Raw genomic sequence first — 14,262 nt, forward strand, 5'->3', positions numbered from 1 at the left:
GGGGGGGGGGGGGGTTAGGATAGATTGGATACAGGATTTAAGGAAAAATACGAAAGGGATGGAAATGCGGATAAGCAGAGGAAGAAGGAGGAGAAAGATAAGAGAGAAAAAGAAAAAAAATGACTTTGTAGATTTCAAACCCCTATCCTTATTTATTTCTATTTTCCGTCGCTCAGGACTTATTGGTCCCGACTACCCTTTCTCTCTCCTCGTACTTTCTCTGTTTCCTCCCTTAGCGACACTCGTCCCTTCCAGTTCTTACGGAACACAGCCCTCCCCCCCCCCGCCGCCCTACACCATCCCTACGGACTTGGAAGTATATAACCCAGCTAGTTTTATTATATTGATGGCATCAACCTAAAGGGAAAGTCTGTGAAATATTTTCGCGATTTTCCGACAAAGCGTCTCGGCAGTTCACGCCAAAGTGCTCGCGAATGGTCTCATTTTTAACACGACGTCGGAGGGGTAGGTCGAGAGGGGTTGTAAGGATGGTATACAATATATACTCCAGGTTAAACTACCCCGTGAAGCTTATAATAGTTTTGCAAACCAGTATCTTTTTCAATGTGGTGTCTATTTCACTTTCATTTTCTCCCACTTCGTCCCTTTTCTTCCTACGATTCTGCTAGACAGCACACTGAGCCCCTTCGACGACCCAGACAACATATCGTCCTTGGTTTTCAGTGATGCGACCCGATCGGTTCGCCATCTTGGAATGAGATGGCGCCTAGACATTTCTTCAATTTATCAATCTGCCTATGGGATTACCTCGATCCTTAAAAATAGAGCCACGCGCACCCTGATCCAAGAACGATCCCGTCACTGGGAAACGATAAGGCAAAGAAAGACAAAGCATCAGGACTTGTTAAAGAGAAAAAAAAAAAAAGAGAAACAAAAGTGAAAAGTACAAGAAGCAAAATACAAGGCGCGAAAAGAAAGCATTTAACACGGCGGAAAGAGGCGTTTGTCACTAGGGATCATCAAAGACTGAGGAGACTGACATTAAAGTCACGTTCTCGAGTACGCACTATGGCAACACGACGACGAACAAAAAATCCCTAGCGACCGGAAAGCGTGACAATGAAAGAAATGGTGAGCGACAAAATCCCTAGGATTTCTAAATGCAAGATACGAGTATTCCATACCATTAAAATTCCTTAAAGAAAATCCGCACGTACAGTGGTACCAATGGACCGTGGCTCTCTCGAGTATCCTTTTGCGTGATAAAATATACAGGAGCTAAGAAAAGAGAATAAAGTAAGGACGACCATAATCCACGATCAGTGGCGTTAAAGGACTTTTACTTGGTTGACCCATTAGCCACAATGGCGGCTCCTGTATAGCGAACAACGAGGAAAGCTTTAGAGCCGGTAAAATGCTTAAGTGTAAGAGGGACTTTGTTGAACGCATCCCTCAGTGTGTTAGGTTGTGGCTGAGGCTGTATCTCATATATATCCAAAGCTTTTATATACGTGCGTAAATGGTCGTGGAGTGTGTGGGACGCTCGCTAAGTGGCCCATTCAGCGTAGCCTGACGGAATACATTACAGGAAGTAGCAGTTAAAACCCCCATTCATTGCAGAGTCTAATTTTTATTTTAATACGAATCCGTCCTCCTCGCGGAAGGTCCATTAATTAGTCACTGTTTAGGCACGCTTCTCCAAGTGCAGCGTGCATGTAAAGTATGAACGAGGTAAAAAATAAAAAAAAAAATAAAATTCAAATATCAATCATTATGGAATTACCTTGCGAAGCATCTCCTCCAGGGATTCCATCTCCAGGGCGGAGTTATTGTTTTCAGTTCTAACGGGTTGAACCATTTGAATGTCTCTGACTGTTAAAACTTTTGTAACACACTGTACCCGTACACCGTACGAATATATTGGTCAGCTGGATGATTTTTCACGATCTGGTCAAATATATAGATCCAATGGATCCCTATGTTAAGGCCTCGCCGATGGACGCCGGGCGTCGGTACGGGCCAACACGGATCGGTAGTAGGTACAAGGACGGGAGTTGGTATTAGTCAAGTAGGTAGTAGTAGGGTGTATACAGTTGACGAAAAGTAAGGTAAGGAATGGGGAAAGAGAAAAACTAGAATAGAGCGGAAAAAGTAAAACAGGGGGATCGCGTGTTGAGCCGCTATAAATTAGAGGTTAAGTACAAAAGGGAAAAAAAAATAATACTAGAAGACGATACATTGGCGTGACCAATGACGCGTCTGAATAACGAACCAACTTCAGATTCCATATGTATACGCTGGGACCATGTGTCTTTCATCTTTAACAGTAAACTATTTTAATCTGCCCTTATTAATCACCCGTGTCCAAAATTTTTTTTTTTTCGACGCTTCTCCGACTTTGCATAGAAAAGACGTCGCGACGTCTTAGAAAATTTCACGTATAGATATTATAGTGGCAAAGTCGTTGTTGTAATTCGCAGTTACCCATCGTCGGCGACGTCTCCCGAGTGCCGTCGACGCCCGCCGCCGCGACGTCTGTCAACCCGCACGACGTCTTAGGGCCAAAGAGAAATCCTATCCTGAAACTATTTTCGGCCTTGAGTATTTTTAAGCCGAGTTTAGAAGACCCTTAGGACTACTCGAATCTTTTCTGTATAAAAAGAAGAAGGTCGGGGAGGGAAGAGACAAATAAAAGGATAAAATTTTTCTTCAAAGATATACCGGGGAAAGAGAGGATTTCCTGTTTGTCCCGTATGGGTACACAACGTTATTCCTTGATCTTACGAGGGAAATGAAATTTTCAAATACATTTACGACAAGTTGAACCCTCTTAGAGGCTGAGTCACACACGCATATGTAGCCTGAGCATCTAAGCGTGGTCCTTCATGAATACGAGAAAAATATCTTGTACTCCGATGCTACCGGGTGGATGGGTGGTAGACGACGAGACGACCAGAGGGGCAAGAGGGGAAGCGAATCTCGTTAATTCGTAAAACGATAATATTCTGTCTCGAGTAATATGTAAATTTCTTTGTAACAAAGTTATTTAATTAAACGCAACTCGCGGCCGCATTTTATATAAATGTTAATACGTTCAGAAATAATCTTTCAGTATATACAGAGAGACGTGTATATACGTTGGACAGTAGTTAGGTATACGGTATACACAGGGGGATTAAAATGCCCCACATAAATTGTCTCTAGTAAATTTGCAAATCGTTATAGTATCAAATGGACGCTCGAATTCGCGTTATCCGAAAGGGCAGGAGGAAGGGTGGGTGACGGTTTGGGTTGAGGGGTGGCGCGGAGAGACGGAGAGGGAGAAAGAGCTGGATTAGCCCTTTTTCACGCAGGAATAAACTCCGGCTAACTACAACCCCTTATTCCAGTGTCTACTACTTCGTAAACCGGTATGCCCGCCGTTTGCAGCCTCTCGTCAGGATTTTCAGGTGGAGGCGTCGGGACGCGGTTAGAGTATCGAATGATAATTGACAAAAATTTTATATATCATCTCCCACGCGGAAGTTCGAGACGCGCGAAAAATTGGGAAACGGGCTGTTAGCGAACAATTCGCATTAATTGAGATTTCTATTGGAGCGTCGAGAGGCGTCGATCTCTCTCTCTCTCTCTCTCTCTCTCTCTCTCTCTCTCTCTCTCTCTCTCTCTCCTCTGTACTTAAACTTTCGAACAGACCAAAGTAAACGCCCCAAATCGAGGAACCGGCGAGCGAAAGGATATCCAATTTAAATATTTGACGAGTAGCGGGCGTGATAGACAAGAGAAAAACTCAATTTGTATGAAAAACAAGGATGAGATTAAAAAAAATAAAACTGATAAAACGAAGAGTGATGACGCTACACAGGGTTAATTTAGAGATGCGAGGGAGGATGAAAGGTGATGGAAATAAAATATAGAAATATATATATATATACATCACGGCAATATAAACTGACGGGTTGGCTCGTATCAAGGCGACTTTTCACGTAACGACTAAAAAATTCATACTAGATTCCTACCCCCCTCCCCACCCGGCTAACCCACGTAAAACCACCACCCTTCCCTTACGACACGGGAACGCGTTTCGCCACAGACTTTTTTATTTATTCGCACACGCTATCAACCGTCGCAATGCACCCCACTCAAACGACAGGATATACAGATATCGAATCACATCTTTATCGATTTTCCAAAGGATTTTATCGGCGACTACTTCAGCGACCGGAAACGAAGTGTCTAGATTGCGTCTATCGGTATACGAGTACCACGTGTGTGTTTCTATATATGACGCGCGGTAGGCAAACCGTGTAAAACGCAACGCGAGTGCCGCAACTACACTCGGCCGCAGGATACGGAGCACTGAGTGTTTTGTCGCGCGTCGCGACGCCGCGGAGACGGGGGAAAGGAGGAGAGCACGTTGCGCGCAAGCTCATCGCGCCAACTCGCTTTCCTCTTTTTTTTTTTTTTTTTTTTTTTTTTTAATGGGTCGATCCAATTAAACAGTATTTAAATTTTTTTTGCAAATTTTCAATTCATCTTATTTCTAAAGAATTTTCGAAATCCAATATCCACGAATTTGAATAGCGCGCCATTTTCACACCCGGTGTATGTATCCCCGAGCTATAACGGAACACGGTACAGATAACGAAGGTGCATATAAAGACAGTGTTTGACGATTGGAGCCAAGTGAGGGGGATGGGTTTTTCAAAAGTCCGACTGAATGCCCTTTTCCTTTTGTGATACAGCAATGACGTCAGTAGCGAGCAGTGCTAAACAGGAAGTGTCAATTACCGAGGGATGACGTTTCCATGGGTATTGAGTACGACGGTACTGAAAATGCTCGCTGAACGTGCATATAAGTTACGTTAGGAGGTGAACGAATATACATATGTAAAAATAGTAGATACAGTGATATAGTTGATTACAGTGATACAGCGTATTACACGAGTTAGACAAATTACGTATGAGCGAACGGGGTGAAGGTACGTGGAGCATATGTGACGACGATGCACGGGTCTGGTTATGACGTGTGTATATACATATATCCATTTAAAATTTCCAATTTAGGTACGTACGGCGCGACCCTCATTAAACCCTCTTACGGTGATTAATTAATTCGATAGGTTAATTAACCTGCAGCAGCGTGCTTTCATTACACTGACCCCCCGGGCTGACCGGTAGCTATGCTCGGAATTTTAGTGAAATTCCTGCCCGGCTGACTCGTGACTGGAATTTTCACAGCGTTATCGCTCGTGCGAAATTAATCGTGACGTTTTTCCTCCTTTATGTTTAAACTAGTTATCCCTTTCTTTTTTATCGACAATCATCCCCTTCGGATTCGTACATAGACGGCAGGAACGTATTTTCCCGAGAAACTAACGTTCATATATCAATTGTACCAATCGGTTCCCCAAATCCGAAATCCCTTGGAATAGATAAAAAAAAAAAAAAAAAAAAAAAAAAAAAAAAAAAATTAACTTTATTCCCATCTCGTCGGTATAAGAATAAATCGCGAGGATGCTTTATTATGAAATCGGAAATTGGCGTCGATCTTCGGGCGAAGAGCGAGCGTTTCCAGAGTCGTAAGATAAATGTATACAGACGCGTTTCGTAATACTGAAGACGACAGGTTGTGGGAGGGGTCGGAGATGCAAGCGGCGCAGCTTTCGCTTTTGTGCTTTTTACAGCACGCTAAGTGGGTTTTTGCTGAAATCAGCGATAAACTCCGTAGACGGGATTTTCGAGGGGACGAAGGAGAAAGGAGGACCAGATACAGCAAGGGAGAGTAAGAGGGACGAAGAGAGAGATAAATGAAAAAAGGAACCGTACTGGCAGCCAATATAGGTACATTCAAGCAAAATCAATATTTAATTTTGCGGACTTTTGTCGAGGCCTGACAAGAGGAGAGTCGACGGGATGGAATAGGCCATAGAGGGAGGCAAGGGGTCAGGCTAGCGTAAGGGGGCAAAGGGAACTTTCGTAGCTGGTGTACAAGTGAAGCAGGCGTGCTTCGGGGGGAGGGAGAAGGGGAAGGGATGGGGTTAGTTACCGAGGTAGGAAGCTACCCTCTTCCTCGGATCTTCGAAACTCGATAAGACCAGCCTGACTGCCAAAATTACGCAGGGCGTAAGTTCATCCTGGTAAGTCAGCGTCAGGCATGGGAGGCCCCGTGGCCTTCGCCTTCTTCCTGGCCTTGCCTCCCTCCGTCCCACGTACAGCTATACGCCATTCAGGGGATGATGCCGCTGCTCCGCTACCACGGATTCGATTCGTGTGTTCTGCGCGTACTGATACGTCTGTTTATCCCACAAACACTTTCGTCCCCTCTTTTTGTACTGTATACACATCCAGTTACGACACGACCCTCGCGCGCTTAATTGAAACGATAACGATTAAACGAATTTTCGGATTTATTTGTTCTACGGAAATTTATACGATTCGATGAAAGATTCTCGTTTACGTTGGTATCTCGTAGTACGAGTATCCACCTGCTGTGTGTATATATATGTATACTATATATATGGATGCAATTTAAAGTACTTTTTTTTTTTTTGATCAGATGTTCAAAGAATTTTTTATTCCTTTGGACTCTGAAGAAAATGATCTTGGATACTGAATCGTCTTGAAAGACGCTATCAAATTCCTGAGGGGTTAAATGCATTTACCGAGGGGCTTGCCGGGTATCGGATATCACCACGAGGTTCGAATGTACAGGGTGGGGCATTTGTATTGACCAGGTGGATTTTTTTCGGAAACGAAGCCAGATATAGAAAATTGTTTCAAACAGAAGTTTTGAGGTTTAAAGGGGGACGCAAGATTTCTTTATTGAATTACTTCCTGAGTGTAGGCTTTGAAGTAATTCGAAGGTTAGCTTTTATTTTTTCAACGGGACGATGTAATCTTTTTTTTCCGGAAATCAAAAGAGCATTCAATTTCGAGTCTTAAAGTACGAGTGCACTAATGACCCAAAATTGAAAGGTGATAGGATATTATACCGCGTGCACAATACGTCCCAGTTAACCAAGTAAGTTATCTACATTGGATATTTTTTTCTTATTTTTAAAATATCTCATCACCTGTCAATTTTGGGTCACTAGTGTACTTGTACTTTTAGACTCAAAATTGAATACCTTTTCAGGAATTCAATAACGGAATCTTCCGTCCCCCTTGAAATTCTACAACATCTGTCTGAAATATTTTCTTATATCTGGCTTCGTTTCCGAAAAAATCAACCTGGTCACTATAAATTCACCCCACCCTGTATATGAGACAATATCATGAAAAAGTGTAGAAACTGGCGTCGCCGTAATTTCAATGTGCATATATTTATACACACACATATACATATATATACTCAGTTGTACTAAACCGAAAAGCCGTCGCAGGTCCCCATAATGAAATTTAAACGTAGACCGCTGATAACGGCGTAAATCTGTCTTCCAAATGATCCAGATTAATTTGGCAGATAGCCCTAATCATCTTTTTGATCATTAAGATGAAGATAGAACGCCCTAAGTGACTCGGTCAGGCCAACCAGTCCGCCAAAGGAACGAACCAGTCAGCCAGGCAACCCCGTAGCACTAAGGAGCCTAACGCGCGCTTATGCTACTCATATTTCTGATAGTCCTTCAAGATAAGGATTCAAATAGCAACGTGAGAAATGGGGTAGAGAACGCGTAATGGAGAGTAGGGCATTTTAAGATATTGCACAACAGTGCAGAAAAAAGTGAGAAAAATACTTAAAAAAAAAAAAAAGTGCTCATAAATAAGAATTTGCGAAATGTCAGAACTAGCTATAAGATTAGAAATTAGCATAATTTAGCATTAACCCAAGTGCAATTAAAGTACGCACTTACTACTGCATGGACAACCGTATATAACCTATAATAAACACAGTACAGGTATACCCTACGGTATTACCAATTAGAGAGAAGGTTGGCAAAGTTTCAATCGACCTAATCCTTTTCCATGGTAGCAGAGATTCTAACCACGGTTAGTCAGCTGTCTGTTGACAATGGTTAACGGTACGTTTAGAGTTTCGAGATTCCCTCGTTATCCTCACTCGTATTGTGAAGGTCCCCTCCTGTTTCTAATCCCGGCAGACCGGGACGAGTATTCTGGAAGCAGCCCTTTCGTTTATACGGCATATACATACATACTACGGTATAATATAAGAAAGACGAAAACAAGATACCTACAGAGGTACAAGAGTGCTGTGAATTTTGAATGTTATAAAGTGACGTGAGGCGTTCGCAAAGTCGATGGAATTAAACACAAACCCCACGACGGTATTGGAATCTTTTTGAGCGCGACGGGGTATTTGTATTCCCACCGTTTCCTGTAAATTTATTTATACACGGGTACACACACCCTATGCAGTAGGTATTGTTCAACGCTGGAAGCTCGTAGAAACTTTTTTTATTTTTCCCCGCTGCATCCCCATTATTTACTTCCCTTTATTTTCTCCCTCTTTGTCCATGTACGTCCTATATACGGAATCCTGTCGATTCAATGATCTGCCTTTTGTTCTAAGCATAAAGTCTATATCCAGTAAAGGTATATATGTATATATTGGATCTGTAAGCTGTACAAAGATTTCCCATATATTTTCCTAGAGGCATCTTCATTGCCAGACTCTTTTTCCCCCGCGATTCCAGCCCTCTGCAATTACTTGAAAAAGTCGACGAATGAATTCACGATCGCGGGCATCGATATATTCGGACGGAAGTCAGGATACCGCAGGGACGTCGTCACGTGGACGTAACGAGACGAGGACATCGGCTGAGGATGCCGATTAAGGGATCGTTAAAACTCGTGAGATTCACGAAGAAAGCCGAACGAGTTCTAATAGGAATGACGAAGAAAAATTCTGTACGATTGATGATGCACGCTTAATCCATTCGGCCGAGATAATGAGCTTGGACTCGTAGTCGCCCGACCTCAGTCAAAATGTGCATCCGGAATACGTACTCGTTACGCAAGACGTTGCACGTATTGATTTTTATACATTTTTCGCCTGTTTACGTTCGTGGCTGAATATCGTATAAAATTAAACGTCACACCCGGTACAGAATAAGTACAAGGGAAATGTGACCTAAACCTGCTGCGTATAGACCAGGTGACCAATAAATTCGTAGACATGCGATGCTGATCCAAATTCGGTGACACGACGTTCCTGAGGTCACTTGAGAGAACCGGAAGCGATAGGATGAAATTAAAGACAGAGAGAGAGAGAGAGAGAGAGAGAGATAGGGGAAGGAAAGGGTCAGTGAATTAGTAGGAGACGGTAGTATCGGCCAGAACGTTCCCGAGAGCTTATCCCAAGCTTAGAAGAGCGTGGACCCGGGCACTGGGAGTCTGAGTCGAGCGGGAAAATGATAAATTGCTCGCGAGGCGCATCCATCATTGTCATAAACAGAAGAGAAGCATCGGAGAGAGAGAGAGAGAGAGAGAGAGAGAGAGAGAGAGAGAGAGACTGGCAGGAGGGAGGGAGAGAATGAGACCACAGTAGTATCTCACTGTAGGGCTTCATTGCAGGCTAAGATAATCACCGGGGTAGCACACGTACCCTTAACTCAGCATCATCCTCTCAGCCCCTTTGACTCTCATCCTCACAACTAACACTCCAGTCGATAGCCTAACCCTCATATACGTCCATTAGACATTATCTCTAATACTGATTTTGACACTTATGTATCCTGCCAGGAATTCTAATAAGGCTTGAACGATTCTACGCTGATAACCGTAAACCATATATACACACATGGTCTGCATATACATGCCATGCGTAGACATTCGAAATATATATATTCCGAGTCGTTCGAGTTTTTAAATCTAAAGCCAGGGCCGGGATTATTATAACGGAGTAGCCAGAGGTCGTGTTACCCGAGACTTATCCTTCCGAGAAGATATTTCCAGGAGAGGGATTATTTCTGCGGTGTGGAGAAACTAACGAGTCGAGCGAAAACCAAGCCAAGTCGTACTTAGATGTCTCTCTCTCTCTCTCTCTCTTACTAGAAGAAAAGAGCTAGCGCCACAGGGTTAGCGTTAATTTTATAAATAGCATTACCGGGAACAGACACTCGGAGTTAATAAGGCCAGGCGCGGAAAACACTTCCGAGCGTATCAACCGGTCGAGGATAATACGGTAAAACGGGAAAACCGAATAGACCTGATTTTACAGACGAATAGCTGGACCAAGGAGAGCGTGACAATAGATAAATAAGATAGCAAGGACTGCGTGACGATGCTGCCAGTTTCTTGATTCGGACGTATCGGTACGTAAGGGAGAATTCTTTGACTCTGAGGATAAAAGTTTATCATCCAGATGATAAGCGTGATATTTGTAGGGTGTATACGGGTAGGTGGATTTTTCTTATTAAAGCTCTTCGGTCTACGTGTATATATAGTCAGAGGGGATCAGTTCGAGGGGTCTTCATGGTAGATTCGCAGCTTTTCAATTTCCGATTTATCACGGGAGAAGAAGCTTCGGTAGTTTTACTTCGTCTCTGTCTATCCTTGAGGAAGTTTTACTTTCCGCATGGCAGATCGATGCCTAATGTCCCTTTTATCTGAACTTGCGTTGAGCGAGCGAGGGAAAACAAATGGAAGTCAAGTATATATAGAGATGAAAAGTGCAAAGATCGAAGTGGCGCTGGCTGACTTTCTCTTTGACTTTCGGAAGGGAGTTCGGGAAGGAGAGGGCAAAGTCCTTCTTTCGAAAGGCAGTCGAAAGCCACGGTTTCCTTCATTGAATTAAACCCGGGACAATATATCGCGGGCATTGTAGCTTAGATACGGTAGCTACTTGGGCTGCGGCTACTTCATTTATCAAGCTAAACAATGGTGGACCTGCTACCACTACTACCGTTACTACTAGACTGCTACTACTATTACTATGTATATACTTCGGACCGTTCCGAGTATTCATCTGAAAGGAGACTCAGTGTGTCTCTCTCTCTCTCTCTCTCTTTCGGTATATTACATTATGATTGTCGGTATAGCGCTCTCAATCTTGGACTATCCTACTTCGGGAAGAGCCGGAAGTGGCCCCGAAAGCCCGACACTTCCGAGAACGAGAGTCGATCGAGAGGTTCGGTTCTAAATGAAGCGATAAAACTGCAAACCCAGTGAGCGGGTGCTTTTCAATTAAGCTGCCGAGAGAGAATACTGGGTAAATGGAGAAACTCGGAGATAGAGGGATGCTGGGTCAGCGGTGGTGGCAGGGGGAGGAAGAGGACTAAGGGATGGGGCTTAGTATGGCCCAAGAGAAAGGGTATAACAGTAGAAAAGGTATTGGGAGGGTGGGGTTGCATTGGCTGAATATCCCCTTTTATGTGGATTATCGTCTGGCACATCAACCCTTATCGCCTCCGAAGGGAACTGTTTCACTAAATCGTTTGGCGACACCCTTTCCCAACTTATTTCTCCATTTCTTGTTTTTTCACTTTCCACCTCGATTTAAACTACCCTCGTCCCGGTCAGTTCCATCGGTTCGACGGGACTGCCCCTGCACCCCTTCCGCTTTTCCACCCCCTGGGGACACTCCCGAGTCAGATTCTTTTTTCTTTTTTTTTCAACCCCCCTTCCCACCCACCTATCGACAAAACGAAAAAGGATGCCCGTGGACAATAGAGCGAAGCGACTCGAAGACCAGCGCGGTAGGAGAGTTAAGGGATGAAAAAAATAACGAGAGAATCTCGCGACTGCGCAGACACGAGAGATCTATTGTTTTTTGAGAAAAGAAATGGTTTCCGCTCAAACGGCTCGCATTAATATTCGCGGACGGATCATTTTTTTCCTGTCTATCCAGAGGGTGCGCGATCTCTGACCCACCGTATAGACAGTCAGAGGCAGGGTGGTCTCTGGCCTAGATAGCAGCCCTTAATAAGTAGTGGGTAACGTTGGCAACGATATTCACCCTCATTCGAATTTTTAAAGCCTCCACTACCCACTACTCGTGCATTACACGTTGGTATTAACTATCCCTGTAAGTATATCAGACTCCACTATAAATATCATCGAAAGTGTATACATAGGTATAGCTATGTACCCAGAACCCTGAAAAGTCCACGTAAAATATTCTGAAAAGGCATAAGTTACCCTCGTAGAGGTATTAAAAAACGGCGGAAAGCTTAATCGAATCTGTCGTACGTTTTAAAAGCTCCCAGCTGTGCTTCCACGTTGCCCCGCTGCAGCCTCTATAAATGGGTTCACCTGACATATACCAAGACCAGAGTCTGCAATTTTCAAGAGTGCCAATCATCCCTCGTAGTATCCCACGACGGAACCATCCCCCTGCGCTAACTTCGCGTATAAGGCCACACTTTACGGCTTCTGCTATACATATATTCGAGACGCAACAACACGCACTGCCATTAATTGAGGTTTCATTTTACTTTCAGATAAGTTTTACGATCTCTCGGCGCGCTGTAACGACCTCGAGAGTGCGCCCAAGGTATTGGGCTACGGTATAGGTAAGAGCGAAAAAGTACAAGGGACAAGGATAAAGCCGGAAAAAATACCCAGGCAAGAGAAAGACGGAAGATGAAAAAAAAACACCAACCGAATTCTCCTTAGGATCGTAAAAGGAAGTTTCGCTCCTTCGATCAACCCTCAAGAATGATTTGGCGGCTAACGAGCTCGGCATGCGATCGTAACGCGTCGCTCAGTATATACGCGACTAAATCTCAACGTGAAAACTACAACCGTAATAACGTCCATTAACGATCACCATATATGGGTATATCCTCGCAGCAAAGAAAAAAGTCAATTCATCGATAATTATTCGAACGAGAACTACACGAAGCTTAATCGGGTCAAAGAGTATCGGTACAGGTAACCTGAGGTTAGCGAGGGACCCGAGGATAGAACCCTATATCCTCCTCAAGATTTCAGCTTGGCTAAAGGCAAAGGGTAGGGTTACTCAAGCAAGACCAGGAGGCGAAAGCGTTAATAATAATGGGAAAACTTCTACCAACGAGTGTACATCTATGCGCCTAGAACTTCTCTTGGTTCCGCGAAACTCCATGACAAATTACACCAGGGGCTTTTATTGTTGTTCTTCTTCGTTCTTGCCCGACCCCCACCACCTGGTCCTCGTCCGCGTGCACCTTCGCCTTTCTTCTTCCTCATTCTTCCCATTGGCTATACGAGTACGGCACAGCCATTTCCACTGGCTACCACTTAGTTTTACCCTACCGTTGGGTGTGGGGGGGGGGGTTCTCCTATCCTAATTTTCTTCTTCTCCATCCCCCCCACCCTCCTTTCCACGTAATTAATATTTTCCCTAGTCAAGTCCTCCGCCACCGGTTGCACTCGTTCGGCCTAGTGCTTTTCCCTCTCTCTCATTCTCTTTCACTCCATTCTCCTTCATTTTCTCATCCACCGCCACTCATCGTCTCTCCACTACCGGCAGTCAAGTCGCCCTTATTTCTTCCCAGTTTCAATTGTCACCCACTACCACGCCATTTTCCCGTACGAATTTCTTCGTCGTGTGCTCAACAGTTGCCTGGGCTGTATACGTAATTGACGTATTATACATATACGTCGAATGTTGTTTCTGATTGTTCGATGATCACGCGACTGCAGTTTCTTACGTATATACAGTATACGTACTTCAGGTGATTCTGGATTACAGGAAAGGGTTTATCGAGAGACAAAGGAGATACTTGGATGCTCCTTGACCTCCTAGCGTAACCGAACGCCTCCGATCCTCTTAGGGTATACTTAGCATTGCCCCCTTTTAAGTATACCAAGCCTGTGGTGTCGTATCGCCGAGGCTGGTAAGCACGAAGACTGCACGTATTCGCCTACGGGAATAGCTTGCTGTACTGTATGCTACGCTATGCTATGCTATGCTATGCTATGCTATGCTATGATATACTAACCCCTATGCTATAATGTATAGTACAGAAACGAAAGGGTCGTAGGTAGATATAGGCAGAAAGGTAGATTAATCGCTCCTCTTGAAATAAAGGGACGATATATTGAAGGTTGCTTATCGTCTCCCTATCCTTGGCATCCCCGAAGGATTTTACCAGGGACCTGCGCTGATGCTGGTATATACTTCTATGGTGTTTATCCGGGACTCACCGGTGGCCAGTATATCTCTTTTTGACAACTAGATATCGGCAGAGATACCTATACATGCAGGTTAGAGAAGAAAAGGAAAAGAGAGCATAAGAGGGAGTGGGACAGACAGTTAAAAAGTAAGGAAGAGGGAATAGGAGGGAGTATATGGCACGCGTGTGTAGTGTGGAGACTTGGAGAAAACGTGAGAGGGGGCAGAGGGGGGGGGGGGGG

General features: G+C 44.1%; 1 protein-coding gene across 9 annotated transcripts in view; it reads right to left on the bottom strand.

Annotated features, from left to right (window-relative positions):
- The window catches only part of LOC107267173 (uncharacterized protein CG43867), a 55,246-nt gene that overhangs the window by 23,293 nt on the left and 17,691 nt on the right, over positions 1–14,262 (bottom strand). For 2 of the 9 annotated variants that reach the window (XM_025084425.1, XM_015738509.2), the window contains exons 1-2: positions 3,894–4,235; positions 1,745–1,908 (exon numbers count right to left, since the gene is read on the bottom strand). The exons of the other annotated variants lie outside the window; for them this stretch is intronic. In XM_025084425.1, the coding sequence (XP_024940193.1) occupies positions 1,745–1,819 (75 nt within the window). In that variant the 5' untranslated portion in view covers positions 1,820–1,908; positions 3,894–4,235. Of the gene's footprint in view, positions 1–1,744; positions 1,909–3,893; positions 4,236–14,262 lie in introns of those variants that run through there. 9 annotated transcript variants of the gene reach the window in all.

This window comes from Cephus cinctus, unplaced genomic scaffold (assembly GCF_000341935.2).
Source record: "Cephus cinctus unplaced genomic scaffold, Ccin1 Ccin1_scaffold0351, whole genome shotgun sequence".
NCBI lineage: Eukaryota > Metazoa > Arthropoda > Insecta > Hymenoptera > Cephidae > Cephus > Cephus cinctus.